The 27,728-nt window shown below is 35.2% G+C and overlaps 3 protein-coding genes across 9 annotated transcripts; all 3 read left to right on the top strand.

The window, feature by feature from the left end:
* Positions 1-128: 128 nt before the first annotated feature.
* LOC111016275 (catalytics) lies at positions 129-9,760 on the top strand. Of its 3 annotated transcripts, XM_022291595.2 has the most exons (15): positions 137-717; positions 872-944; positions 1,060-1,081; positions 1,195-1,273; positions 1,395-1,427; positions 4,481-4,629; positions 4,805-4,961; positions 5,180-5,420; positions 6,300-6,541; positions 7,195-7,458; positions 7,563-7,673; positions 8,302-8,526; positions 8,615-8,818; positions 8,903-9,079; positions 9,170-9,760. In XM_022291595.2, the coding sequence occupies exons 1-15, from the start codon at positions 493-495 to the stop codon at positions 9,362-9,364; spliced, it is 2,397 nt and encodes a 798-aa protein (XP_022147287.1). In that variant the 5' UTR covers positions 137-492; the 3' UTR covers positions 9,365-9,760. The 3 variants fall into 3 exon arrangements, with proteins under 3 accessions (XP_087973994.1, XP_087973993.1, XP_022147287.1); XM_088117867.1 differs by having other exon boundaries at positions 131-717; positions 8,615-9,079; XM_088117868.1 differs by lacking the exons at positions 872-944; positions 1,060-1,081; positions 1,195-1,273; positions 1,395-1,427 and having other exon boundaries at positions 129-717; positions 8,615-9,079.
* Positions 9,761-10,350: 590 nt separating this feature from the next.
* On the top strand, positions 10,351-11,884 carry LOC111021035 (Mitochondrial transcription termination factor family protein). Its single transcript, XM_022297873.2, has one exon. The coding sequence runs from the start codon at positions 10,491-10,493 to the stop codon at positions 11,667-11,669; it is 1,179 nt and encodes a 392-aa protein (XP_022153565.2). The 5' UTR covers positions 10,351-10,490; the 3' UTR covers positions 11,670-11,884.
* A 1,003-nt stretch (positions 11,885-12,887) lies between these two features.
* PEX6 (peroxin 6) lies at positions 12,888-20,676 on the top strand. Of its 5 annotated transcripts, none has more exons than XM_088117862.1 (18): positions 12,888-13,127; positions 13,231-13,372; positions 14,120-14,407; positions 14,661-15,290; positions 15,374-15,617; positions 15,978-16,119; positions 16,699-16,882; positions 17,073-17,255; positions 17,804-18,085; positions 18,236-18,307; positions 18,623-18,709; positions 18,811-18,933; positions 19,069-19,179; positions 19,270-19,308; positions 19,424-19,545; positions 19,624-19,768; positions 19,908-20,049; positions 20,403-20,676. In XM_088117862.1, the coding sequence occupies exons 1-17, from the start codon at positions 13,081-13,083 to the stop codon at positions 20,004-20,006; spliced, it is 2,940 nt and encodes a 979-aa protein (XP_087973988.1). In that variant the 5' UTR covers positions 12,888-13,080; the 3' UTR covers positions 20,007-20,049; positions 20,403-20,676. The 5 variants fall into 5 exon arrangements, with proteins under 5 accessions (XP_087973988.1, XP_087973991.1, XP_022147360.1 ...); XM_022291668.2 differs by having other exon boundaries at positions 12,889-13,127; positions 19,972-20,049; XM_088117864.1 differs by having other exon boundaries at positions 12,889-13,140; positions 19,972-20,049.
* The last annotated feature ends 7,052 nt before the right edge of the window (positions 20,677-27,728 follow it).

The raw sequence follows: 27,728 nt of genomic DNA, 5'->3' as shown, positions 1-27,728 counted from the left end.
TCTGTTATTGTAACACATTTCGGTATTTATAAAAAAAATATGAATGTGTGACTTGTGGTATCCCATGACCAACCTAAATAGGTTAAATCACCTATTTCCGACTAAAAGGTCGTGAGTTCGAATGTCTACTTCCAGATATAATATATTATATTAAAGGAGGACGAGTTGTGTATGTCTCATGGTACAAAGTGTTCACTAAACCTAAGACATTACATATTTATCTCAAAACTCAAAAGTAGAGAACTTTTGTTGTGACTACAAGTATGAAAAAAAATCTTCCTGTACTCTGTTGCGCGCGCGATACCGGCAAGTGCTCCACTTGGCAAGCCAGCGATGGAGGGACCCGACTTCCATCAGATCAACGCAAGCGCATGGCTTCTCTGCATCGTCATCGTCATCGCCTCCAGTTCTTCACACATGGCGCCTTCTCTTTAACCCCCAAATCCCTCTTTCTCCAATTCTTCCGTTTCTCACTCCAGATTCTTCTTTTCTATGCTCACAAAACTCCCCCTCTCCTCTTCCCTCCACCGCTTCCTCCGCCGCCCCACCCCCTCCAAAATCCCACCAATTACACGCCCATTTCCATTCACCGACCGTTTCTGTACACCCATGGCTGCACACTCCTCTCATCCTGCTTCTACTTCTCACTCTCACAAGTATTCCAATCGCCTTGCCGCTGAGCACAGTCCTTATCTTCTGCAGCACGCTCACAATCCGGTAACTCAGCTTCTCTGTTCTTCTTTACTCGGTGGCTGTTCTTGATGATTGGTAGAGGGTTGAGTGTTTGTTGTTTTTTTAGGGTTATGAACCAGATGGGGTTGGATTTGATTGATTTGAATGATGGGTTTTACTTTTAACTGTGTGTTTTAAGGTCAATTGGTATCCATGGGGAGAAGAAGCATTTGTGGAAGCCCGGAAGAGAAACGTGCCTATCTTCTTATCTAGTAAATCTAAATCTTGCTTACAGATCAAAGTTCTTTTAGTTGATTCATGGTGAGGCTGATTCATTGTTCTTTTTTTTTTCTTTTTCCTTTTTTGCTGTGCTGGTTGTGGCTGAAGTTGGATACAGCACCTGCCATTGGTGAGAGGTCTTTTATTGGTTTTTTTCAAGTGTTATGTCTGGTTTTTTTCTTGAGGGTGCAAAATGTGAATAACCGAGACTTGTCACTTGTTGGATGAAAATTTATGTATTAGGTGCCATGTCATGGAAGTTGAATCTTTTGAGAACGAGGAGGTAGCCAAACTGTTGAATGATTGGTTTATCAGTATCAAGGTCAGCTCAAATTAGTACCAATTAGATGGTCCTTCCAATTTCCATAGCTTGATTATCTTAAAGATGTGGAAATCCATTTTTTGTTCTGCTTTCTTAAGATTTGGCCGTGTTGGTGGAGCAGGTGGATCGCGAGGAGCGGCCAGATGTTGATAAGGTAAATTTGAAGATGGTTTTTTTTATAAAGAATATGGAAATTTGAACCTTCCAACTCCTTAGAGGGAGTAGAGATGTCTTACCCACCGAGCTATCCTCAAGTTAGAGGGAGTAGGAGGGAGTAGAGATGTCTTGCAAGCTTCAATGGTTGAAAGAAGGGGATGAGAACTCCCATTTTTTCCATAAATGGATCTCGGCTAGGAGGAACAAAGCAGTCATTCATTCTTTGATTGATGTCAATGGGACGATCCTTTCCTCAGATAATGAAATTGAAAAGGAAATCTTATCCTTCTTCACTAATTTGTATACTAGAGCAAATGGGACAAGGTTTATTTTCGAAGATCTAGAGTGGTCCCCTCTAAATCTGCATTGGAAAGAGTGGATTGAGTCCCCGTTCACGGAAGAAGAAGTGTATAGGGCAGTGAAGAGTTTAGGAAACTTAAAGTCTCCGGGTCCTGATGGTATGACTGCAGAGTTCTATAAAAAAGCTTGGAACATTTTGAAGGTCGATCTCCTTAGAGTGTTCCAAGAGTTTTTTAAGAACGCATCATAAATTCGCGCACGAATGAAACTTATGTGTGCCTTATCCCGAAGAAAGTGGAAGCAAATAGAGTTAGTGACTTTCGGCCCATCAGTCTAGTCTCTTCCCTCTATAAGATTATTGCCAAGGTGTTGGCTGACAGATTAAAAAAAGTTCTTCCTTCTTTCATTGCGGATGCCCAAGCAGCCTTTGTGGAAGGAAGGCAGATTTTGGATGCTATTTTAGTGGCTGCAGAGACTGTTGGAGAATGGCAGTCCACTAAAAAACCAGGTTTTCTGCTCAAGCTAGACTACGAAAAAGCATATGATAAGGTGGACTGGGACTATTTAGATGCAGTTTTGGAGAAAAAGGGGTTTGGTCAACGATGGAGAATGTGGATAAGGGGCTGTCTGTCCTCTTCAAACTTCTCCATTATTGTAAACGGCAAACCAAGGGGAAAAATTAAGGCGACTAGAGGTTTGAGACAAGGTGACCCTCTTTCTCCTTTCCTTTTCACTCTTGTAGGGGATTCTTTCAGTAGACTTATCCATTTTTGTTGTGAAAAAAGAATGATCAAGGGCTTTGAGGTGGGGTCTAAAAAGGTGATGATTTCCCATTTGCAATACGTTGATGACACTATTCTATTTTGTCCTGATGAGAATGACTTTCTGTTTAAATGGTGGATTGTGGTAAACTGGTTCTTAAGGTCTTCAGGGCTCTCCTTAAATCTAGACAAGACTTCCCTTGTGGGTTTAAATATCAGTGAAGAAAGATTGGAGGATAAAGCTTTAAGATTGGGCTGCAGAGTGGAATCTTTTCCTTTATCCTATCTTGGGCTTCCTTTAGGGGGAAACTACAAAGCTGCTGCCCTTTGGCAACCTTTGGTAGAGAAAATGAAGCAAAAGCTTAACAAATGGCAAAACCTAGTCCTCTCAAAAGGAGGTAGACTGACCCTAGCTCAATCGGTCCTGAATAGTATGCCCATTTATTATTTGTAATCGGTCCTGAACAGTATGCCCATTTATTATTTGTCTCTTCTAAAAGCTCCTATGAGAATTGCAAAAAGTCTTGATAAGCTTGTGAGAGATTTTTTTTGGAAATCAGACAGATTACACGTACACCCACACAGAAATTTGGTAAATTGGGAAACGACTTCTCTGACCCTGAAGAAGGGAGGCCTTGGCATAGGGGCTTTTCACCTCCGAAATAATGCGCTCTTGTTGAAGTGGTTATGGAGATTCACTCAAGAGGAAGATGCTCTTTGGAGAAGAGTTATAGAAAGTATTTATGGGATCGAGCCTCATGGGTGGATGACAAAAAAGCCTAAAGGAAAAGCAGCTGGTAAACCTTGGTTTGAAATAGCGAAGAACAGCATCCTCTTCCTCAAATTCTTGTCCTTCAAAGTTAAGCATGGTGATAGAGTTCGCTTTTGGTTGGATAGATGGAATGGAAATTCCACCCTTGCTCATGACTTTCCAGAAATTTTTGCCTTATCTTTGAAGAAAGAGGCCACAGTTGCAGATTGTTGGAATGATGAGCAACTCGCCTGGGATCTTGGCCTAAGGAGGGGTCTTTTTGACAGAGAGGTAGGAGGATGGGCAGATATTATGAGTAGATTAGATACTACTCGGATAGGAGAAGGTGCTGATAAAGTGGGCTGGTTTCTAGACCCCTCTGGTGCTTACACGGTGAAATCAGGCTTAAAAATTCTGTTTGAAGACACTCCACATTTGAGTCCGCCTGTTACCTCTCTTCTTTGGAAATACTCTGTCCCTAAGAAAGTAAAAGACAGACTCCAGAGAAGATGTCCAAATTGGGCTATTTCCCCTTCTGTTTGTGTTCTTTGCAAACAGAACGAGGAATCCATAGATCACACATTCCTTCACTGTCAGTTTGCTCGTCGAGGGTGGTCTTTTCTTCTTCAAATCTTTGGATACTCCAGTTGTATGCCTCAGAATGTTGAAGGGTGGATGAATGAAGCTCTGCAGGGTTGGCAGTTCAAAGGAAAAGCTAAAATTTTGTGGAATTGTGCCGCTAGAGCCCTCTTTTGGAATCTTTGGATGGAAAGAAACAATAGAATTTTTGAGGACAAGTCTTCTTCTTTTGAAAACTTTTGTAATACAGTTCAGTTACACACTTCTTGGTGGTGTTATAGGCATAGAAAACTCTTTCGTAATTACAGCCTCTCGTCGATTTTGCAAGATTGGAGAGCTTTTCTTCATTAGTTCGTGGGAGGGGGAGCCCTCTTCCCCCTGCCCTTAGGCTGTTTTTTTTGTGGCTCTGTGCCTTCTGTCTATAAAATGTTTCTTATCTAAAAAAAAAGTTGGCAGGATAATTTTAAATTCTTGAGTGTGTAAGATGTATGTGCTATCCTAGAGGATGGACTTGCATTTGAGATATCTAAAGTTGCTTTTACTAGACATAGAGATGTTGTAATAATGAACTATATTTGATGATGGTAGTTTTTTGATTTTATATTAAAGGAAATAGTTGTTCTTTGATTTTATAAGCTAAATAGATATGTTCCATTTCAGGTTTACATGACATATGTTCAGGCTCTTTATAGTGGTGGGGGTTGGCCGCTCAGCGTCTTTCTTTCTCCTGATTTGAAACCTTTGATGGGTGGGACTTACTTTCCTCCCGATGATAAATACGGACGACCTGGATTTAAGACAGTGCTTAGGTAACGAAGTCATTAGACATCTGGTTTCTTGATCATATTTGCTCAGAAATGTTATGGATTCTTCTAAAAGGTTTGCTAGTCAGTTGCATCCTAGTTTCATATTTGCAATCTTTAGGCGTTAATGTTTCAGTCTTATTTCTTCTCCAAGTGGCCTTAGTAATTTTTGTGTTTTCAGAAAAGTGAAGGATGCTTGGGATGATAAAAGGGATGTTCTTGTCAAGAGTGGAACTTTTGCCATTGAACAGCTTTCTGAGGCCTTGTCTGCTACTGCAAGTTCTAACAAACTGTCAACGGAACTTCCCCAAAATGCACTACGTTTATGTGCAGAACAAGTAACGCTCTTATTTTCATCGGAATTTGGTCTTTGTTTGTTTTATATCTATGTGCTAATTTTCAAAGTTCTAGAAGGAAGGTGGCCACGTTCCACGTGTGTTCTGAATATGAAATATAAAGATGTTAATGAAACAATAACAGATCATTATGTCTCTTGTTTTACACTCTATTCTTCATTATGTATTTCCCTTCTAAACTTATTTGATGTTTATTGTAGCTTTCTCAAAGCTATGATCCAAATTTTGGCGGGTTTGGTTCTGCTCCAAAATTTCCGAGACCGGTCGAGGTTCAACTTATGCTTTATTATATCAAAAAATTGGAGGAATCTGGGAAGTCTGGTGATTCAGAGGAACACCTGAATATGGTCAGTTTTGGTTTGAAGTGTATGGCAAGAGGTGGTATTCACGACCACGTTGGAGGTGGATTTCACAGATATAGTGTGGATGAGTGCTGGCATGGTCAGTATTTGGTTCTTGTGTTCATTTCTCCACTATATTTTGTGCTTGTCCTTAACTAGCAGGATGTCTTAACTTTATTATTATTATTTTTTTTTTTTTGGATAAGTGGGAGTCATAGCTTTACTCCCTATCGGGCTCCCACGCCTGCCCCAAGGCCCAGCCTTGGAGAGATCAAGATTTTTGGTATTAAGCTCACGCAAAGGTTTGAACTTAAGACCTCTAAGTTAGTATGACCAAGAGATCTCAAGTCTTTGCCAATGGGGCCGCTCGATGGAGCAGGGTGTCTTAACTTTATTATATAGGAAAATCTTGCATTTTTGCTGTTTATTGATGTGATTTCTCTTTTTCTATGTTTTGGTTGTTGGGTTATATGATTATGCTAGGGGGCAAAAAGGGTTACATAAAGATTGAATCCAAATTCAACCACCATTTTAAAAAATTAGATGATTAAAATTTAGGGAAGAATGGGTTTTTTATCCTTGTACTCAATTAAATGAACCAATTAAGTGGTATGCATTAGTTGACTTTTCATTTTTAGTAGATACAAAGAGGGGTTTTAATTTTTTTCATCAAATCATGAAATTGAATTGAAGCATGTGAAGCAAATGTCGAGTTGCCTTATCATACAGTGTTCATATCCTTTTGTTAGGTCTCTCTGCTCATGTGAGATTTTTTTTTTTTTTTGGAGAATTAATTTGGGCAAGAAGTCTAAACGTAAATTAAGTTGATCTCCAAGGATTTAGTTGATAATCATTCTGATAATTAAACCTATAAACACTACTTCTACCTAGCTTTGTTCTCTACCCTTTTGAAAATGTTCTCACAAATCTAATAATTCAAACGGGCCTAAATGACTAGTTCCTTTTTTTCTTTGGGCAGTTCCCCACTTCGAGAAGATGCTTTACGATCAAGGACAGATTACAAATGTCTATCTAGATGCTTTTTCCATAACCAAGGATGTCTTGTATTCATGTATATCTCGAGATATTCTTGATTATCTGAGGAGAGACATGATTGGACCCGAAGGCGAAATATTTTCTGCAGAGGACGCTGACAGTGCTGAATCTGAAGGAGCTATAAGAAATAAGGAAGGGGCCTTCTATGTGTGGACAAGTAAAGAGGTTTGCATTGTCTTTGTTTGCACTTTTCTGAACTTCATTGTGTTTTGTATGTTTATTGTTTGTGAAGGGGAGGAAGATACCTTCTATTTTGTTTTATAACGATACAATTTTGTAGAAACTTATCATTTCCTTCTCTGCCATTTTTTTATCTTGGCGTTAATTTACCTTTTTATGTTACCTACACAAACTGTGCTGAACTAGGATGGTAGAAATATGTCCATAGCCACCCACATCACCAAAGATTTAATTCCTACGTGTAATAATGTTATATGGTTCTCTCCTAAGATTAGTCGTGCAAGCAGGCTCCAACCTTTGTTTGATTTTCCTGACTTGAATTTTAAAGATAAAATTATTCATAACAAATAAATTTTCCATCTTTACCTTTGGAATTTTAGAAATGGTACTTCGGAGGCCAAAAAACTAGAGATGTATCGAAATGATATAAGAACTTACAATATAACCCCAACGAGTAACGAGTAATTCAAGGTACTTGGATCTTCCTCTCTCTATAGTAATCTTACTCAACCTTGACCTAATTAATAATACGCCTTTAATACCCTAATAATATTCCTAATTCTATCCCAATAGCATTCTTATCAAATTATTTCAATAAATGGTTATTAATTCTTAACATTCTTCTTTGTTTCTTTTAGGTTGATGACATACTTGGTGAGCATGCAGATTTCTTCAAGGAGCACTACTACATAAAGCCTTCAGGGAATTGTGACCTTTCCAGATTGAGTGATCCTCATGGTGAATTTAAAGGAAAGAATGTTCTTATTGAGATGACAAGTACATCTGAGATGGCATCAAAACATGGCATACCTGTTGAAAAATATCTTGAGATTTTGGGGGAATGTAGGGAAAAGCTTTTTAAAGTACGAGAGAGTCGACCAAAGCCACACCTTGATGATAAGGTAATCTACAAAACATCAACTTGATTTAACTACCAACCGTACGGTATGTGTTTTCGTATCTTTTTCTAGTCATACAAAAACTTCTAATTCCGGATACTTCTTAGGTAATTGTTTCATGGAATGGGCTGACAATATCATCTTTTGCAAGAGCCTCTAAGATTCTCAGGCATGAAAAGGAGGGGACAAGATTCTACTTCCCAGTTGTTGGCTGTGATGTAAGATTACCTTTTATCTTCTTATTAACTCCATGAGAAGTATGGTTTCTTCTCTAGGTAATTCAGGACCTTTCGGTATTAATCGTTCCCGTCCCTTGTTTCTCATTTCCAATTTAACAACAACATTGAGTTTCTTGTTTCTTTGTTCAAATAAAAATAAGAAAATGCATAATAAATATAAAAAATAAATATAAGCGATGCTCTTTTTCTGGATTGAAAAAGGGAAATCGAGAAACGAGGAATAAGAAACATGAACGATATCAGACGAGCCCTCAATTTCTAATGTCTGTTAGGAAATGGTTGAAAAATTTGTGGTAAAAAATGTAAGTTTAGAATGAATTATCATTTGAATTCGGCAAGTGTTGATACATTTTTTCAAATGTGAATGGTGATCGGGTTGGTTGAGTGAAGTATTAAAGTCTCAAGTTGGACCAAACATAATAACTTTGTGATAATTAGAAAAAACTAGACTTGGTGCTTAATGGTGTATTTGCATGAATTTCCATAATGGAACTTGTTTTGCCTTTAACTTTTCATTAAATCAATAAAACCTCCCAGAAAAGGAGAGACAAAACTCACAAGTAATTTGATTTATTGGACCACACTTTTTGGTTACTGTCTTTATCAGGTCAAAGAGTACTTTGAAGTTGCAGAAAAAGCTGCTCTTTTCATTAGGACGAAGCTTTACAATGAACAAACACATCGGTTACAACATAGTTTCAGGAACGGACCGTCCAAAGCACCTGGATTTCTCGACGATTATGCGTTTTTAATCGGAGGCTTGCTTGATCTCTATGAATATGGTGGTGGACTGAATTGGCTAATCTGGGCAATTGAACTTCAAGCCACCCAGGCAAGAAGCACTGTTTTTTCTGCTTTGCTAAGTAACTGGCTTTTGAATTCTCATGTTATGTCAGGATTGATTTTGGATCTCTTTGTAGGATGAGCTATTTCTTGATAGAGAGGGCGGAGGGTACTATAATACTGCAGGCGAAGACCCGTCTGTTCTTCTACGAGTGAAGGAAGATCATGATGGGGCCGAGCCATCTGGGAACTCAGTTTCAGCTATCAATCTTGTCAGGCTGTCCTCAATGGTTTCTGGAAGTAGGTCTGATCATTACAGACAAAACGCTGAGCATCTTCTGGTCAGTCAACTCCTTGCTATGAACAATTCTGTTGAATTGGTCGTCGACATTTTGGATACTGACTGGCTGCCATTTTCAATGCAGGCCGTTTTTGAGAAAAGATTAAAGGACATGGCCATGGCTGTACCATTGATGTGTTGTGCAGCCAACATGTTTTCAGTTCCATCTCGAAAACATGTCGTCTTGATCGGCCATAAGAAATCGGCACAGTTTGAAACCATGCTTGCTGCAGTCCATGCTTCATATGATCCCAACAGAACGGTGAGTAACATATCACTCTGCAATCTCCTCCCAGTTTTCTATCCTGTAACTGGGTCTAATTGATCCTCCTCTATCTCTCCGTCATGACAGGTTATTCACGTTGATCCTACTGACGAGACGGAAATGCGATTCTGGGAAGAAAACAACAGCAATATTGCTGCTATGGCAAAGAACAACTTTGCTGCAGATAAGGTGGTGGGTTTAGTCTGCCAAAACTTCACTTGCAAGGCCCCTGTAACTGACCCTGAATCTCTGAAGGCCATGCTTGCACAGAAACCTTCCTGATTCTGTGGCTGATTTTAGCATTATCCTATGTTGTTATTATCAACATCTTTTCTGGTAAGCTAATGAATATGTTTTTCTGTGTACATAATTGAGGTTGTTTTTGTGGTGGAAATCATGTCTGGCATCTCTAGTTTTGATTACTCAAGATGAGTTTAGGTTGGGAAGGGAAGGTAGATTTGATGGAGATTTATGTTTTGAGTTTAAAACTTTTGACCTTGTGGTCGAGAATAAGTCTTAAATAGTTGAGTTGTGCTAGGTTTCATTGTATTCTAGAGGAAAAATCAATCAAATGTTGTAGGGCGGACTATTCTACATTAATTTGTTTTGTTGTCAGTTGTCTATTGTGGCTACTTGGTTGAATTATCTAATAATATTCCTGTCAATATTTTGTTGTGATATTAATTAAAGCATTGTTCAAAACCTTTTTTTTTTTTTTTTGAGAAAATCTAAGACTAAATACAATTGTGGGAACTAGATATTTGAAATACAAATATTAAATTTATGGTTAAATATTCAGTTTTACAACTTTTCAAAAGAAGTTTTTCTTCTTCTTCTTCATCTTTTTTTCTTAATTTCACTCATTGTGGAGTAGAAGATCAAATTTTTTTTTAAATGATAATAGGAGTTTTATTTATTTATGTAAAAGTTAGATAGTTCAAATGGTAATATAAGATTAAAACTAATATTTAAGGTCGGTCTTCCCAAAAAAAAAAAAACAAATATTTGAGGGGGAAGAAACCTTAAAGCTATATCTAACTATTAATATATTATGTGTCCTATAAAAATAACAATATCTAAACATTAAAAATTTAGGTCTTGTGAATTTTCACATTCATTTGAAACTTTTACTATAAAGAATCTCAAGGAGTTGACTACCAAAAAAAAACTAGAACTTTTATTTTATTAAATTCAATAAAAAAAAAGGAAAATCCATCTATGGCCATTTCCCTCCACCTCTTCCGTCGGATAAAGGAGTTCGAGATTATGAAGAAAAAATGCGACAAATCGATATTCGAAACCTAGAAAGGGAAAATTTGAACAGAAGAAGATAATTTGATTTTGAGGAACTGACCTGAAGAAGAAGCGCCTCATCGTCTTCCTTCATCCGCCTAATCCCCATTTCCTCATGTTCCAGATTCAGAACTTCCATGGCCTCCGCCTCAAATCCGACTTCTTCGCTCCTCTCCGTTCCTTTATTCCCAAAAACCCTCTCCCTCTCCGCAGAAATCAAGCCGTTTTCAGACCTATTACTTCCAAATTTTCATCGGAACATCACTCTTTCACCATCTCTTACCTCGTAGATACCTGTGGATTGCTGCCAGAAACCGCCATTGTTGCCTCCGAGAAGGTCCAGCTCCACAACCGCGAAAGGCCGGACTCCGTCTTGGCGCTTCTGAAGAGCCATGATTTCTCCAAAACGCAGGTCTCGAAGCTCGTCCGGAAGCGCCCGTCTCTCCTCCTCTCCAACGCCAAGCAAACTCTTCTCCCTAAACTCGAGTTCTTCTACTCCATTGGCGTCTCCCGGCCGGACCTCGCGAGATCCCTGACCTCCGACCCGACGATTCTGACCCGAAGCTTGGAGAATCAAATCGTTCCTTCTTACAGGTATCTGAAGAGCGTGTTGCTATCGGACGCGAAGGTCGTCGCCGCTCTGAAGCGCACGTCCTGGATCTTCCTCGAGGATCACTCGAAGAATCTGATGCCGAACATCGGCGTTTTGCGGGACGAAGGAGTGCCGCAGCCGTGCATCGCGCTGTTACTGACGCATTTCCCCGAGACTCTGATGCAGAAGACCGACAAATTCGTAGAAGTCGTCGCTGAAATCAAGCGAATGGGCTTCAATCCGAACAAATCCACCTTCGTTTTAGCGATGCACGCCATTTCCGGTAAAGGAAACAAATCGATCTGGAACCGATGCTTCGATGTGTACAGAAAATGGGGATGGTCCAAGGACGAGATCCTGATGGCGTTCCGGAAGCATCCGCACTGTATGATCTTATCGGAGAGCAAGATTTCGAAAGGGATGGAGTTCTTCACGAACAAGATGGGGCAATCTGCGGGAATGATCGCGAAGAATCCGGTGGTTCTGTTCTTCAGCTTGGAGAAGAGGATAATTCCGAGGTGCTCTGTGATCAGAGTTCTGTCGGCGAAAGGATTGATGAAGAGAGAAGTGAGCTTGACGACGGTTCTGTTGCCGGTGGAGAAGCGATTTCTAGACACATTTGTGATCAAATATCTCGAGGAAGTTCCTGAGTTGATGAATCTGTATCAAGGCAAGACGAATTTGGCTGAAGTTTTGGCTTGAATTTTTTAGGTAAACTTGGGAGAGGTTTTTTTTTTCCCCTTTTTTGGTTAGTTCATGATCTTCTTCGCTCTTGATGCTTTGTTCTTCTTGGTATTACTTTAGGGAAGTTGGCTTAATTTTTAAATGTTATTAGTAGGGTAGTTTATTAACTAAATATTTAGTTCCATCTACAATATTATTAATTAATCTAATAACATATTTTAAATTTTGTATAACTATTATTTTATAATATTTCTATAATTTATATTATATTATGTTTCACGTGTTTTAATTTATTAAAAAAAATGAAAGAAAAGTTTATAACATAAAAGAATATATTTATTTAAAGTCTTTATTCTTTTTTATGTAATTTTACGTTTTAAAATTTCAAATTCAAAATTTAAAAATATTGTTTTTATAATTTTCACTATCTTGATCATATAATTAGAAAACAATTCTAAGAAAGCTTGTAAATACAACTTGAATTCAATGTGGTACGGAGAAAGGTGAAAAACATGCTAAAATTGAGAGGAGAAAAAGTATGATTTTAAAATTTTAGCTTTAAATTTTTAAAAAAAACACACAGAAGAGATGAGAGAAGAATTTAACTTAAATTTTGGAGAAACACATCATAGAAATGAGAGATAAAGTGAAAAACATACCAAAATTGAGAGGAAAAAAAAGGCACAAGTTTTTTAATTTAGTTTAAATTTTGGAAAAACACAGAAAAAATGAGATTCGAGAGAGTGAAAAACTTTGAGAAAAGAAGCATATAATTTTTGAAATTTAAACTAAATTTTGGGAAAACACATGGAAGAAATGAGATGAGAGAGGAAAAAGGAGAGCATAATTTTAAAATTTAGCTTAAATTTGGATAAACAATTTAAAAATAAAAAAGAAGAAAAAAAGTTTGACCAGAACGCTCTAACTATTGAATTTGAACCGACACAGTAGTTAAGTAAAACACGGTTTAACTGAGGCCAGCAACTGCTCTGGTCAAGACAGTAACCGTGCTTAGATACCAAACCTGGGCCTTCCAAGTTCGGCCCAGCACCTGGATACTCAGTTAGGTCGGTTGAACAAACTGCGCCAAATTCATGAATATATTTTAGAGCGGCCTAGCCCAATCCACAATATAAACCGCCTGAAGAATGCCCCCTATTGGGTTACAGGCCTAGGCCCGGCACTGTTCCAAACATTACCATTTCCATATAATTGTGTTCAACCTTTATAATTCGAACGATGTGGGACATGGATGGGACATGGAAAGGAATCTCGGCGCCCACGTTCTCGATTACGCTCTGTTTCGGATAATGAATTTGCCGATGCGTTCCCGGTGTGGTATTTGATTCTAAATCCGTGATCGGGTGGGATTGGTAGTGTTTTTGGGGAAAATACTTATTGGGTTTTTGTGGGTTTTTAGTTCTGGAAGATGGGTTTGGATTTTGTTGGTGGGGGCGACGGAGGTTTGGTTTTAAGGTAGCTGCGAAAGGTTGGACTTGTTCTTCGTTTTCTGTTCTTCTTCCTCTATTTTTTTTTTCCTTTTTTGGAATGGTTTTTCAATGATTTCTGTGGGGGGTAGGGATGCGAGGAAGGAAATAGGGCTAGGCGGTGCCAGGAGAGAGATGGAAGATACTGAGCTTGAAGAAGGAGAAGCTTGCTCCTACCAGAACAATGAAGATTTTGATTCAAATATTGACCCTGATGTTGCTCTCTCCTACATCGTAAGCCTTCTGTGTTTCTTGTTTTTCTATTGCAGCTTCTAGATTCTCGATTTGACCTCTTGTGGTGAATTAGATCCAGTCTGAGATGCTATGGAATTCTGGGTTTTATTATGTCTTTAGCTCTAAGTTCTAAAAAAGTTGTTCTTTTCTTTTTTAATGCTTCTGTAGTCAATGTGTTTTCAGCTCATAGTTACAGTTAGGCCAAAGTGAATGAGAGAAAAATGTCAGGGAAGAATGGTTGTTTTTAGGAGATGTAATTTAAGTATGGGTTGCTGTCCTCTTTGTCAGTGGTAGCAAATGATCCAAGGAGCTCTTCCCGGCCACTTGATCCATTCATGGCAAAGGAAGAATTTTGACTGTTATTTCTTCGTGTATAGGGAAAAATTCTTTCTGTGTTGGATCTCTTAATTGAATTGGAAGTTAAGTCCTGAAGTTAATACCTTAATGGGTTATAGTTACCTGAGAAGTTGAGTGGACATTCTAGAATATGTATGCTATGCGATGCTTAAGAAATTGTTGTTGATGCAATGAATTTATTTGCTGTGATTGTAAGGCAATGGGTTTAGTATAATGATCATTCTCACTTTCACATTGAATTTCGCGCTCTACCCGATAGAGTTCTCTCTCTTTCTCCGGCCGCCCACGTCCCGGATTTCGCTCTGTTTCTGGCATTTCACAGTGAAGGATAATGAATTTGCCGATCCTTCGCTGAATTCATAGAGTTATTGGGTGCTTTTCTTGATTTAGGAATCCATGGTGGAGAGGAGGAGACCTCTGGTTCTGAATTCAACAAAGGCTCTCGTCAGTTCCGTACTTAACTCCTCGCCACTCACTGAAAAATCCCGAGTCGCCGGAGAAGACAAGCTCTCCGTCGATTCTGAGCCCCCTGAGTTGCAGTTGCAGACGGGAATTCTCCGATTCGATGAGGACAGAGATGAAAATTCAGTTCGGAAGTCCTTTTCCTTCGACGACTCTGCCGTGGTTGGGGTCTCGATGTCAGTTCTGAAAAGGCTGTCCATAACTTCAGGCTCTTTGGTACGTCAACTAATATAGCTCTTGAATTGAAGAAACTTCCAATTATTTGTTGGATTGTATTAATCTACTTCTTAAGTTCTCGTTCACTGATTTCCATTGTCTTTTAGGGTTTTGTTCATTCTCAAACTACTGGAAACAGTTTCCTATCTCTAGGCATATAAAGTTCTTCAGCGCGAATTTTCTTTTGTACATTATAAAATTTCTTTGGATACTTCGGAAGCCAGTAACTCTTTCTTATTTCGTTGATTTCAAGGTTCTTGTGAAGAATCTCGAATCTAATGCGCAGAGAATTGCTCAAGCAGTTGTTCTAGATCCCCCCAACACCAATGAATGCACTTCCGACGTCAAGAAATCTTCTCCCGGTCATGCCATGCTTGTTTTTCCTTCATATAATTTTCCTCAAAATGGTCAACAACCAGTGGATTCTGATACTGCCTTTATATCTCCTCTTTTGGCGTTCAACCTTGACTTCCACATATCGTGCTTAGGAAGCCTAGTAAATAGAGGACAAGAGACTTTGGCATCATACTTTCAAGCAAAAGTGGATGGTTCGCCGTCTGGAGAAGGCGCTGTTGCTTCTGTTATTAAAGTAGGATTGAAACCTCTGGTTAAGTTGCTAAGATATGCCTCGCACTTGAGGGTTTCTTTTGTGAAAGTGCCAGAATGTGGTATCCTTGAATCTATAAATGGGAGATCATCCATTGAAGCTGAACATCGTCAGGAAGTAATTGATCTTGCACTGCAAACATACTTTGAAGTTGACAGGTTTCTAGCTAGAGGTGATATTTTCAGTGTTCAAGTAGATCAGAATTGCAGATCCACGTTTTGCATTCCATGCAACAAAAGCATGGGGAAAAGAAGTGATGGTATCATCTACTTTAAGGTGCCACCTCTGAATTATATATGCATAAATATTCAATGAATGTTGTCATATGTAAATTTACTGCGTGTAGACTGTATTTTCAGGTTGTTGCAATGGAGCCATCAGAAGAACCAGTCCTTCGTATAAGTCGCATTCAAACTGCGCTCGTGCTTGGGGGCAGTGTGCGTTCTGCTCTTCCTCCTGATCTATTGGTTGCATTACCAAGAATGTTTGCACCTGTGCAGACGAACGCAGTGAAGCTTTTGGCCTCCATACTTGCACCACCTCTTTGTCCATCACCTCTTTCATCAAGATATAGAATTAGTGTTCTATTATATGGAATAGCAGGTCTATTATCAATTATCAGAATGCATAAACCTCCTTTATCACCTTTTTGCTACCTGTTCCTGGGTCAAATGAATTTGAGCTCTATGGCTTATGGCATATGAGAAATCACAATTCAAAAGATTGAACTAAAACTTCATGAGTCACTATATTTTCTTTGCTTTGTCTTGGTGTAAAAATGTCTCTCCCTTTTGCAATTACATTATGAGTTCTCTATTATCCAATTTGAGAAGTTTTATTTTTTATAACTTCATTTAGATGGGGTTTTCTTTACCCAATTCTTTTGTTAATTTCATATCATCAATGAAGTTGTTTATTATCCAAAAGTAGATTGCGCTAAATATGAAGTATAAACTGTTTCAGGATGCGGAAAGAGGACTGTGATTAGATATGTTGCTTGCAGATTGGGCCTTCATGTAGTAGAGTTTAGCTGCCATGATATTATGGGTTCGAGTGAAAAAAGGGCATCTGCTGCTCTAGCTCAAGCTTTTAAAATGGCTCAAAGGTGAAGCAATGAACATTTCATATTAAAATTATTATTTTAAAAGTAGAATCTTAATTGTGGTTTAATGGATTTACAATCTTAGTCAGGTGATGTATATGATTGTTATTTAGTTGCCACTATTTACTGGTTCTTTAGATAGTGTCGTTCATTTTTGTTGTATTTATTTATTATTATTTTTTTTTTTAGTGTACAAACAATACATTAATTTTGTATTTATAGCTTTAGATTATAATTCAACACCAATCTCTGTTTTTTTCTTAATGAGAAACAAAATTCATTGATGTTGAAATTATGAGGGGAAATTCCTTGCAATAGCTTAGGAGCTACCAAAACACTCTCCAATTGGCAATAATAGAATTAAGGTAGATTTAGATAAGGTGCTCCTTAGAGGAGACCCAAAAATCAACAATTTTCCAGAGATCCTCTCAAGTCCTTTCTTCTACTTGGAAGAACATTTGATATTTCAGATTTCCAAGCATTGTATGCCAGCATAGTGGTTATCTGTGATATTCCATATTTCGTACAGTCCGATAAAATACTTGTCACCTTCTTGTTCCTCATGTGATGATATTTTATCAGATACTCCCCAACAATACTTCTTCTCCGCCACTTTGACGTTTTTCGGAATTTGGGTTCTAATGAAGGTTCGCCCAATGATCAACTAGGCATCCCTACTGAAGTTGCTTCAGTCATTAAGGAATTCACTGAGCCAGTTTCTGACGAGGAGGATGCTTGTTATCAAGGAGAAGGAAACCAAATTTTTGTATGCAACTCTTCTTTTGTAGTCTTGTTTTGCAACATGCAGAATTATAAATTCTAAATATTTTTCATTTACCTTTTAATATACGGCCTACGGGAAGGAGATTAGCATTTTCTAATAGGAAAACTTATAACTTCAATCCCCCTCCTCTTTCATGGATGCACACTGTGATGCTGTTACAATGCAATTTCAGGAGAAAAGTAAGGCATTCAGGCATCCAGTACTTTTAGTTGCAGCTGCTGACAGTTGTGAAGGTCTACCAACTTCTATTAGGCGTTGCTTCAGTCATGAACTGAAAATGGATCCTTTGACTGAGGAACATAGGATTGAAATTCTATCTCAGTGCCTGCAAAGCGCTCCTGAATTTCTACCTAGTGTATGAAATTTATTTTTATTAATCATTATATTAATATTTGTTGAAATAGTTGCACGTTAGTGTAGACAAATGATCAGTTCCTGCCTTCTTATTCTTGAAAATTGGGAAACATTGTTAATGTGAAATCATTTTAATTGTATTGGCCTACCCATCTAAGAATACAGGGAACGTTTTCTTCCTTAGCTAAAAGCCTAAAACCTGTCAGAGGGTAAAAGGTTAGAAGTGATTGTGAAATTCTATGCAGCCCACTATTATTCCATGCACACAATAATGAGTGAAAATAAGGTAGTTAGTAACTGATTATTTATTTATTTATTTATTTTTAACAAGATACAATCTTTTCATCGAAAGTAACTGATTAATTATTAAAAACTATTAAGTGATTTTTTCTATTTTGTGATAAACTGTGAAATCGACTGGTTCATATTAAAAGCATTATCTTTTTTTTTTATCTTCTTTTTTTCATTTTGGATGTTTCCCTGTTTTCTGATTCATGACCCTTTCATGTCAACCACTTATTTTAATTTGCCAGGTAATGCTTCTTGCAGACTAATGTGGAGGATTTCATAAAGGAAATTGCTTCACAGACATCAGGCTTTATGCCGCGGGATCTTCATGCTTTGATAGCTGATGCTGGTGCAAACTTATTGACTAAGATCAATCCTCAGAGTAATAAAGTCGCGGATGAAACATTCGAAAGTCGACTTAGATCACGAATACTTACTGATAAATCCTGTGAAGAAAATCCTCTTATAATGGAAAAAGAGGATTTCAACCTGTCATTGGATCGGTCCAAAAAAAGAAATGCATCAGCATTGGGTGCTCCAAAGGTAAACTAGGGGAGTATGTTGGTTTCCATATTGGAGTACGGCTTGTTTCCCTTCCATTGGTTCCTGAATTAGTAGTCAATGTACACGCTTTTGTCTTCTCCTACCTGATTGTGTTCAAAAAAGTTGTTGAGATCTTGTTATTTCCTATAGGTTCCAAATGTGAAATGGGAAGACGTTGGGGGACTTGAAGACGTGAAGAAATCGATTATGGATACAGTTCAGGTGGGACATTTTGATTCTCCGTAAGACTACAATTTATACTTGCTCTTTAGGTTACTTCTCTAATTAACCAAGGCATGGTTAATAATTTGGCAAGCAACTTTTGCAACCTGCCAGAAATATAAATGTTTATAGTATATGTTTGCATGAACTTACTTCAGGCTTGGGGAATCACATGTGGCTAAGAACCTTAACTGGATAGTACTTGTAAATGATCACATGTCGCTGTTGTTATGTGGATGATAAATTGTTTTAAATTATGCATCTTGTCAACTATACTGTTACTTGTTCTGATTAACCTCTAATGTATTTTTACAGTTACCTCTGTTGCACAAGGATCTATTCTCATCAGGTTTGCGCAAGCGCTCTGGTGTCCTTTTGTATGGTCCTCCTGGGACTGGAAAGGTATGTTCTGGTCTGTCAGTTGACAGTGGTTTCATTATTTTTCCATTTTCCTGTTAAGATACCAAATTACTCACACAATTTTGTCACTCAAAATTCTTTAGACTCTTTTGGCCAAAGCTGTCGCTACTGAGTGTTCCTTAAACTTTCTGAGTGTCAAAGGACCTGAACTAATCAACATGTACATTGGAGAGTCAGAAAAGAACGTTAGAGACATTTTCCAGAAGGTTAGCTATTCTTTTCGTTTCAGTAAATATTCTCCAGGGAGGAAAATGAAAAACATAACTATTTTCTGTAACATTGCAGCTTGACTTTGGGAGCATAATATTTCACTCCATTTTGTAATTATGCATACATTGCAGGCTAGGTCTGCACGGCCATGTGTAATCTTTTTTGATGAACTTGATTCGCTTGCTCCTGCTCGAGGGGTATCTGGAGATTCTGGGGGTGTTATGGACAGAGTAGTTTCTCAGGTGATAATTTGACCATGTGTTTGGGAGATAGTTCTGCACTTAGTAGTTATGGGTTTTTTTTAACATGATGACATCTTTTGTAAATCATAGATGCTTGCGGAGATAGATGGCCTTAACGACTCAAGCCAGGTATCTTATTCTAATTGATTTATAGTTCTACAATCATTTTACTTTTCAATACTTTTAAGAAAACAATATATTAAAAGAAACTTTTCTCAGATTTTTATGATTAATGCTTTATTAGGATCTCTTTATCATTGGAGCAAGTAATAGACCTGATCTGATTGACCCCGCACTTCTGCGTCCCGGTCGATTTGATAAATTGCTCTATGTTGGAGTGAACTCTGAGGCATCCTACAGGGAACGGTTAGTTTACATTCATGCATTTGACTATATGAATAAAACTGATCTCCGTCCAATATTTAATTTGGTTATTTTTTCTAGAGTTCTCAAGGCACTCACTCGGAAATTTAAATTGGATGAGAACATCTCTCTTCTGTCTATTGCCAAAAAATGCCCTCCAAACTTCACTGGTGCAGACATGTATGCCTTGTGTGCTGATGCTTGGTTCCATGCTGCTAAACGCAAGGTCAGTCTTGACTTGTGTACATAAATTCTAGGTTACTTTTCCTAAACAAAAATCTAGGTTACTTCTATAATGGTTTGTTGTAAAAAAGAATAAATGCTTTTGTCTGTATAAATGTGTAATCGCTGCTTATAGACTGCAGTTGCTGAGGCTGCAAGTGGAGAGAAAAATTAAGACACTTTCTACTTTTTGTTGCTTTCTTCAAGGTTATAAGTTCAGATTCAAGTTCTTCTTTGGATGACCAAGATGATGCTGTTATAGTTGAATATGGTGATTTCGTGGAGGTACTTCTTTATGTTTCTTTCTTTTATCCGTAGGCTGTTTTTCTCCTCATCTCATCTTCAGAAAAGAAAGTGTTGCATGATTTCCTATTCAATATGAACCTCAATTTTGTAGGTAGGTTTGTGATTTGTAAAATTTAGTAGGTAAATTTAACAAAAACATAAAGTTTGAAAGTTCGGGGTAGTATAACTTCAACTTTTGCTTAGAATTAGCCAACCTACTTTTAATCTTTCATTATGCAAATTTAATCATCTTTTTTCTATTATTAGTTAGTCTTTGTTATTTGGGAGAGAATGGTGAATGTTTCTATTCCTATATATAAATGGTATTTTAATGGCTTTTTACTTATTCTCAGGTCTTAAAAGAACTCTCTCCCTCACTCTCATTGGCTGAGCTTAAAAAATATGAACAGCTGCGAGATCAATTTGAAGGAGCTTAAAAATAAATTCTGAGCCAATCATTGAAAGTGATTTATTTATTATTATTATTATTATTTTGTTTGTTCAATATCTTGATGATTGGCAAATGATGAGTTGGATTCTTTCTGTGATGAGGGTTGGTGGATTTTTTTTATAATATTTGTAATAATTAGTTGGAAAATAAAGGTCTGATGTAGTTGTTTCATGAAATGAGTTATGGAATTATGTTTTAGAAGAGAATTTCGGACAAAGTTTTAATATAATCTAGTTTAAAAATAATAACAAAAACAAATGTAATTTAAATATTTAAATTAAATTCAAAAGTATGTGCAAACGTAAATATTTTATGTGGCAGGTGACTAAGTGAAAATCGCGTGTACATCTTTTTTATTGGACTTCAACCTTTTTATCTTTTTAATTTTAATTTTATTTCATTTTTTATATTATTATTTTATTAATATTGCGAAATTTAATTAAGATATGATATTTTTTTTTAACAAGATTGTGATTTAATTTTTAATTTTTTGTTATTATATTTTAAATTTTGATTAAAATGTCATTTAAAGTCTGGAACTTAAAATTAGATTAAAACCAATTTCCAAAAGAATTGAGAGACAAATTCAACTTAAATTCTGGAAAAACACATAGTAGAAATGAGAGAGTTTAAAAAACATACTAAAATTGAGGGGGGAAACATAATTTTTAAATTTTAGCTTAAATTTTGGAAAAACAAATAGAAGAAATGAGATGAGAGAGAGAGTGAAAAACTTTGAAAAAGGAAGCATATAATTTTAAAAATTTAAACTAAATATTGGAAAAACACACAGAAGAAATGAGATGAAAGAGGAGGAAAAAAAAAAAAAGCATAATGTTATCTTAAATTTTGGAAAACAATTTCCTAAAAAAGAAGGAAAAAAGTTTGACCGGGGCCACCCTAATTATTGAATTTGACGAACCAGCACAGCAGTTAAGCACGGTGTAACCGAGGCCAGCAACTGCTCTGGTTAAGACAGTAACCGTGCCAAGAAACCAAACCTGGGCCTTCCAGGTTCGGCCCAGCACCTGGATACTCGGTTAGGTCGGCTTAACAAACTGCGCTGCTCACGAATATGTTTGAGGCCCAGGCCCGAATAATCCACAATATATTACCACCTGGATAATGCCCCCATTTGGGTTACAGGCCATTTGGCCCGGCAGTCACGATTACATTCCTAGTTCCTTATAATGAAGTTAAGGTACGTAATATTTACCGATGTGGGACATTGTGCAGGCAAACACAGTGAAGCTTCTGGCCTCCATACTTACACCACGTGTTTGTCCATTACCTCTCTCATCAAAATATAGAATTAGTGTTCTATTATCAATTATCAGAATGCATAAACCTCCTTTATCACCTTTTTTCTACCTTTTCCTGGGTCAAATGAATTTGAGCTCTATTTCTTATGACATATAAATCACAATTCAAAAGAGTTTGAATGTTTTAATCGATTTCGGTAGATTCTTCATTACTACCCGAAGGATAAGTAGTAGGTAGAAATTATAATATTGGAACTCGTAACATTTTATACCCAAAACAAAATAAGCTACTAAACTGCTAAAGCACGCTTGGTTGCATTAACTTTTCAAATCTCTACCATCCAACTCACTTTCCACTGCATGCATTATTTTACCTTCATAGATCAACTGGAGACGAGATTAAATCTCTTCCATAAATATTCTTTGGTTTCGTTTCTCCATTTTTATCTTGTCGTTGCATGTGCAAGATAATTTTCATAACAATGGTAACAAATAAGCAACTTTTAAACAATGAAACCTCTCAATAGTTTTTATTAGATTATCGTCTCAACTTCTCATTGCTCACTTGCCTTCTTTGTCAATTAGTTGGCAACCCGAATCAAGTCCCTTTCGACCAGCATATCACCAAAGCAAGCTTCTTCACCCACAATCACTCTCTCTAACCACCAAACTCCATCGCATCAATATCAACTATATATTAAAAAATCTTGCTAGAGGTAAGCAAGCATAATCTCCCCATCATCATTTCTATGTATAATACCTGCCATTGATGCAAAAACTCAAATATAAATTATGGATAAATTTGGAATATCCAAATAACCAAACTGCTTATACCATATAAAATGAGAAATGTGTTATTAAAATTGAAAAATACCTTTTTGGTTGCTTATCTATCCAATATTTGTCTTCTTGCAGCACTCAATGAAAACAAAAACTAATTGATAGATTTAAATCTTTTCATTATGTTAAAAAAATAAAAATAAAAAATTTTTATTTTTAAATTTTTCAAAGAAAAAATATATATTTTTCTCTTTAATCTTTTATTCTGTTTTAATATTTTGTTTAGTCTCTTTTTTTTTGTAATTATTAATATTTTGTTAATCAATTAATAAAATTGGAATTTGTTCTCATATTTGGCACCCTACACCACGTGGTTTGAACTTTGAAATGCTTGTCCACATTCATATGTCCCTATACTAAATTAGGATAAATAATTTATAAAAAATAATGACAGAAATTAAAATAAGTTTTTATGCAAAATATAAATAGCTATAACTGAAGATTTAAAAGTCTAAAAATGGCTTAACATATGAAATATAAAATGGTGTCTATTATTTTGGTTAACTAAATTTTATCCTCAACCCTGTAAAATGATCTATTAAGTTCATAATATATTAAAAATTTCAATTAAGTCCTTGCAAATGAAAAAATATATCTATTGGGGATCAAACTCACAACTTCTTGGTTTGACATATCTGCCAATTATTGTTGAACTATACTGGTTGGTTCATGTGATCACTATTAGAATGTCGATATGTCAAAATATGTTAATAAAACAATGATTTAATGTTACGTCAATTTTTTTTTAAACAAATTTTGTACGGAATGATAATGTTTTGACTTAAAACTTTACAAATTTAGTCTCCTAATAATCTTCAGGTTTGTGTTCAATAGATCTTCAAAATTTAAAAAGTATCTAAACTTATTAATTTTTAATTTTGTGTCTATTATGCATCTTTTTCGACATTTTAAAAACTAGTGAAATTGTCTAATATGACTTTAAACTTTCAATTTTATGTCTAATAAGTTCAAGAATTTTGAAAAATGTCAATTAGTTGCCAAATATCTATTAGATATAAAACTGGAAGTTAAATAATATATTAGACACAAAATATAAAGTTTAGTGACCTAGTACACAATTTTTAAAGTTGATGAACCTATTAGATATAGAATTAAAAATTTATTGATGAATGAGATACATTTTAAAGTTCAAAAACCTTGGGATTAAATTGGGAAATTTAAAATATTAAAAACCAAGTTTTAGAATTACTTTTAAGAAAATAGGGTCTATTTTTTCAGGAAAATTAAAAATCATAAAATATAATAAATATATTCCTATTTGTCACGTGTTCAATTAATATCCTCGCCTCAGTATATGCTGTTATGATTCTGGAAGTTCCTGATTAGACCGATGCATGTGATTTAGCCCTCATTTTCCGGATAATAACAACTTTACCATCAAAACTTTTCTAAAAAAGAAAAAAAAAGGTAAAATTAATTTATTTTTCAGTTTGTAGACATGACATAAGCATATGCTATGAATGTTGGTCCAACTTACCAACGGTTAAAGTCTTCAACTTTTCTTTACACATTGAAAAGTATAAATATATATATATATATATTTCAATCACTTTAGTATCTAATTAAATAATTGAGGTAATTTGCAAATTATACCATTGTAATTTTCCAATTATAACTATTGTTGGAGGTGGAATTAGAGCTTGCCATGTGATTCCTCTGATCCGAAAATACTGTTTAAACCTCATCTCGAATAAGTTGGGGATGAGATGGGTCAAGTGGAGTAATGTCTGACAGATTCAGCAGAAGCTCAACTTAACACCAACCTAAAAATGTGGATGTATCGGTGTAGAATTTGCTTAACACTAGGCATAGAGCGTCATAATAGTAGCGCAACATTTCACAAAGTTCCTCTATAAAAGGCGGAATTCACTCATCATAAAGATACGTAATTTTTACGCAACCTAACTAAGTTTGGCTTGCCACCACCTCGAACTAAAGTACTAACTTAAGTTTCAAATTATATGTGGTCGAATACCACATTGGTGCAATGATCTGATTGCAATTCACTACCTCGAGTAATTGGACATCCACCTCGAATCAGTAACATTCCTTCACCTCGTCCTGCATCAACACCTATCAATGTCAATCAAATTTAAAAAAAAAAGTGTGTTTTTATTTTAATTTCGATTTAGTTTTTATATTTTGAAAACTTTAGTATTACCCAAACGTGTCACCAAGGGTGGAGCAAATAAAAAATGAGGGGACAATTGTCCCTCTCTTGGTTTGTCACCGAAATATACGATGACTTTGTAGGTTTTTTTTTTCTCTCTCCTAAATTTTTATAATTGACAGGTGTATATTTTAGTATCATACTTAGTTTTTAAATATTTAATATGCATTTAGTAAGTCGTTAATATAATACTTTAATTATTTTTTAAAAAAATTAGATATATAAATCAATAAAATTTTCAATATACATTTTTTAAATTTTTGTTTTTTTAGTAAAGTACATGGATGGGGATGAAACTCGAGATCTCTTGATTTGAGATATATGTCAATTATCGTTTGAGCTATATTAAAAATTAAAATAATAAAAAATTGTTACTAAAGACTTATATTTCTCTCTCTTTCTAAATATTATTTACACATTTCTAAAAAATCAAATATAAACCTTATCAGACAAAAAATAAATAAATACAAGCCTTAGGCTGAAATTGTAATTCTTCATAATAATTATCTACATATATATCTCTTTTATTTATTTAATTAATTTTTCTTTTTTTTTTTTTAATTTTATGGTTATCATGATCCACGTGGTAGTCGTGTGGGATCAAGCCAAATAGAAACAAAGGCAAGTGGCAGCAAACACAAAACCCACAGGAAAACAAAAACCATATGGGCGGGGGCAAACCTGACTTTTCACACCAAATCAAGTATTACCAATTTTGTTCACCTATAAATGATTATCATCATCCAATTGACAACTACTTATGTAATTAATTAATATGCATACATGTTTCATATTTATTGTCAATCATAAGATAACCCATTGAAAAAGCTTCAATTAATATTGACGTAGAACGTGTCTTTTATAATCGTATAAAATTACATGATGTTTGAAGTATTAATAAAGGTCGTGTTTTCTCTTAAATGTAGTCTCCAAAATTAGAAACGATAACGTTCAATAGTTTATTTAATATGATTAAATTGTTACCTAGTGAATTTTACAACCATGACTAAATTACAAGATTGTGGTATTTTGTATACGTATTGAAAATAATTGTGATTATACCCAAACTAAGCCCACTTGGTTGTCATTTTGTTTTTTATTTTATGTTTTTTTTTAATTTTAGTTTATAAATATTACCTTTTGTTTTGTTATCTACCTTTTAAAAATATTTTCAAAATGTAAGGTAAGTTTTTAAAACTAAAATAGTTGGCTTTTAATAATATTGTCTCACTTTTCTATTTCTTAAAATCAGGCTTATTTTTTCACAATTTATTTAGTATACCTTTTTATTTTAAGAAATACATAAACTCTTGGCCAAATTTCAAAATGAAAAAAAAAAAAAAATTCCTCAAGCTACATATATTAGTTTTCAAAATTTTTTTAGATTATAAAAATATTTTTAAAAATTTGATAGCAAAACGAGGAAGGTAAAATTATTCTTTATAAGCTTAATATTTTCATTTTTTCAAATTTGACCCAAACTTCAAATGCATTAGTAGGGATAGTAATAACATTAAAAAAAAAAATAGCAATGGTTAAAAACTATGTTTAAATTTTAATCTTAAAAAAAAATTAACTTGCTAAAAAAAACGTAGGAGAAAAAAAAAATCTTCCATAGAAGCATCTATTTTATCAATAACTGAAAGTGATGTGTAAAATTAATTAAAATACTATTAATTGTAATGAGTTCTCGTGCTAAAATCTATTACAAAACATTTATTTTGTCTATAAATTTATTGATAGGAGATATATGTCCATTATTGCTGAATTATCCTCGCTTTAATATTATTTTATTGGTTTGTTATTATTTGGTTCATGATTAATTTTTTTTAATGAGATATTAATTTCGTATTTTATAAAATTTTCTTTAACAAAAGAAGTTTAAGTTAAAATAACACCACGTGTTTGCCCGAGTGACATTTAGACACGTGAAAAAAGAAGAAGAAGAATCAACCACTACACATTTAGACGCATTCTTCAGTTCGATTTGGTTGAACTGCAATTTTTTGTTTAGCCCACGAACCGAACCAAATTGCTCAATTTAGATAAATTGTAACATAATCCAAACTGAGCCTTTATTCAACCCAGTCCAACGAGTTGGTTGGGTTGACCCTGCTTGGATTGTTCGAATTATTCGAGTTGTCGATTTTTTTTAACACCCCTGTTAGCAATTGTTATATATTTGATTCCTATTTCCTATTTCGGTTTCAGACAGTTTTAGTAAACAACATCAAATGATTTTTTATAAATAACAAAAAAGGACAACCTTCCATTCCAATTGATTTTCATTCTGATTCATTTCGATTATGATTCTAGGTAAGTAAACGAAGTCTTAGTGTATTTTATATTCACTTTTATGTAGATTGTCATATTTCGTAGAATTTTTATACTTTATGCTCTATTTAAAGATAGATGTTTATTTTATATTATTTATATAAATTCATCGTAAAACTTTTATATTTATTTAATACAGTAATTAAACTAACTAATTTGCGCCTACATCCAAAGGTATTGTTTGAAACTTTGAATCAATGAAAAAAGACACAGGTTGGTTATAAAAAAAAAAAAAAAACTAATAGCATATTTTGTTGATGGTCTGAAAACATAAATTTAAGAGATTCAATGAAAAATAGAGTCATTCATATGCAACAACTAATGCGTATGCACTTCTCAATCCTATAGCTACTTAAATCCAATCTTATAATTGGTTCAACTTGAAAGGAAAGTGTTAGATGAATTATCTTTACAGTCAAAACGACGAGTAGATATAATACTTACTATGCTGTTTCGCCACGAGTTTGGGTGACCAATTAAACGAGCATGTTCAGTAATAATGCACCCTAACTTCGACCAAAGTTGGAGGGAAACTTCTCTCTATTCGAAAATCTACTTCAATAATCTATCTTCAAAAGACTACAAGCGGCAGATTTATAGG

The sequence above is a fragment of the Momordica charantia genome (assembly GCF_013281855.1).
Source record: "Momordica charantia cultivar OHB3-1 chromosome 9 unlocalized genomic scaffold, Mcharantia_2.0 BLBB01000009.1, whole genome shotgun sequence".
In the NCBI taxonomy this organism is placed as follows: Eukaryota; Viridiplantae; Streptophyta; class Magnoliopsida; order Cucurbitales; family Cucurbitaceae; genus Momordica; species Momordica charantia.
Note: the sequence above shows the minus strand (reverse complement) of the source record. Positions and strands in the feature narration are given on the sequence as shown.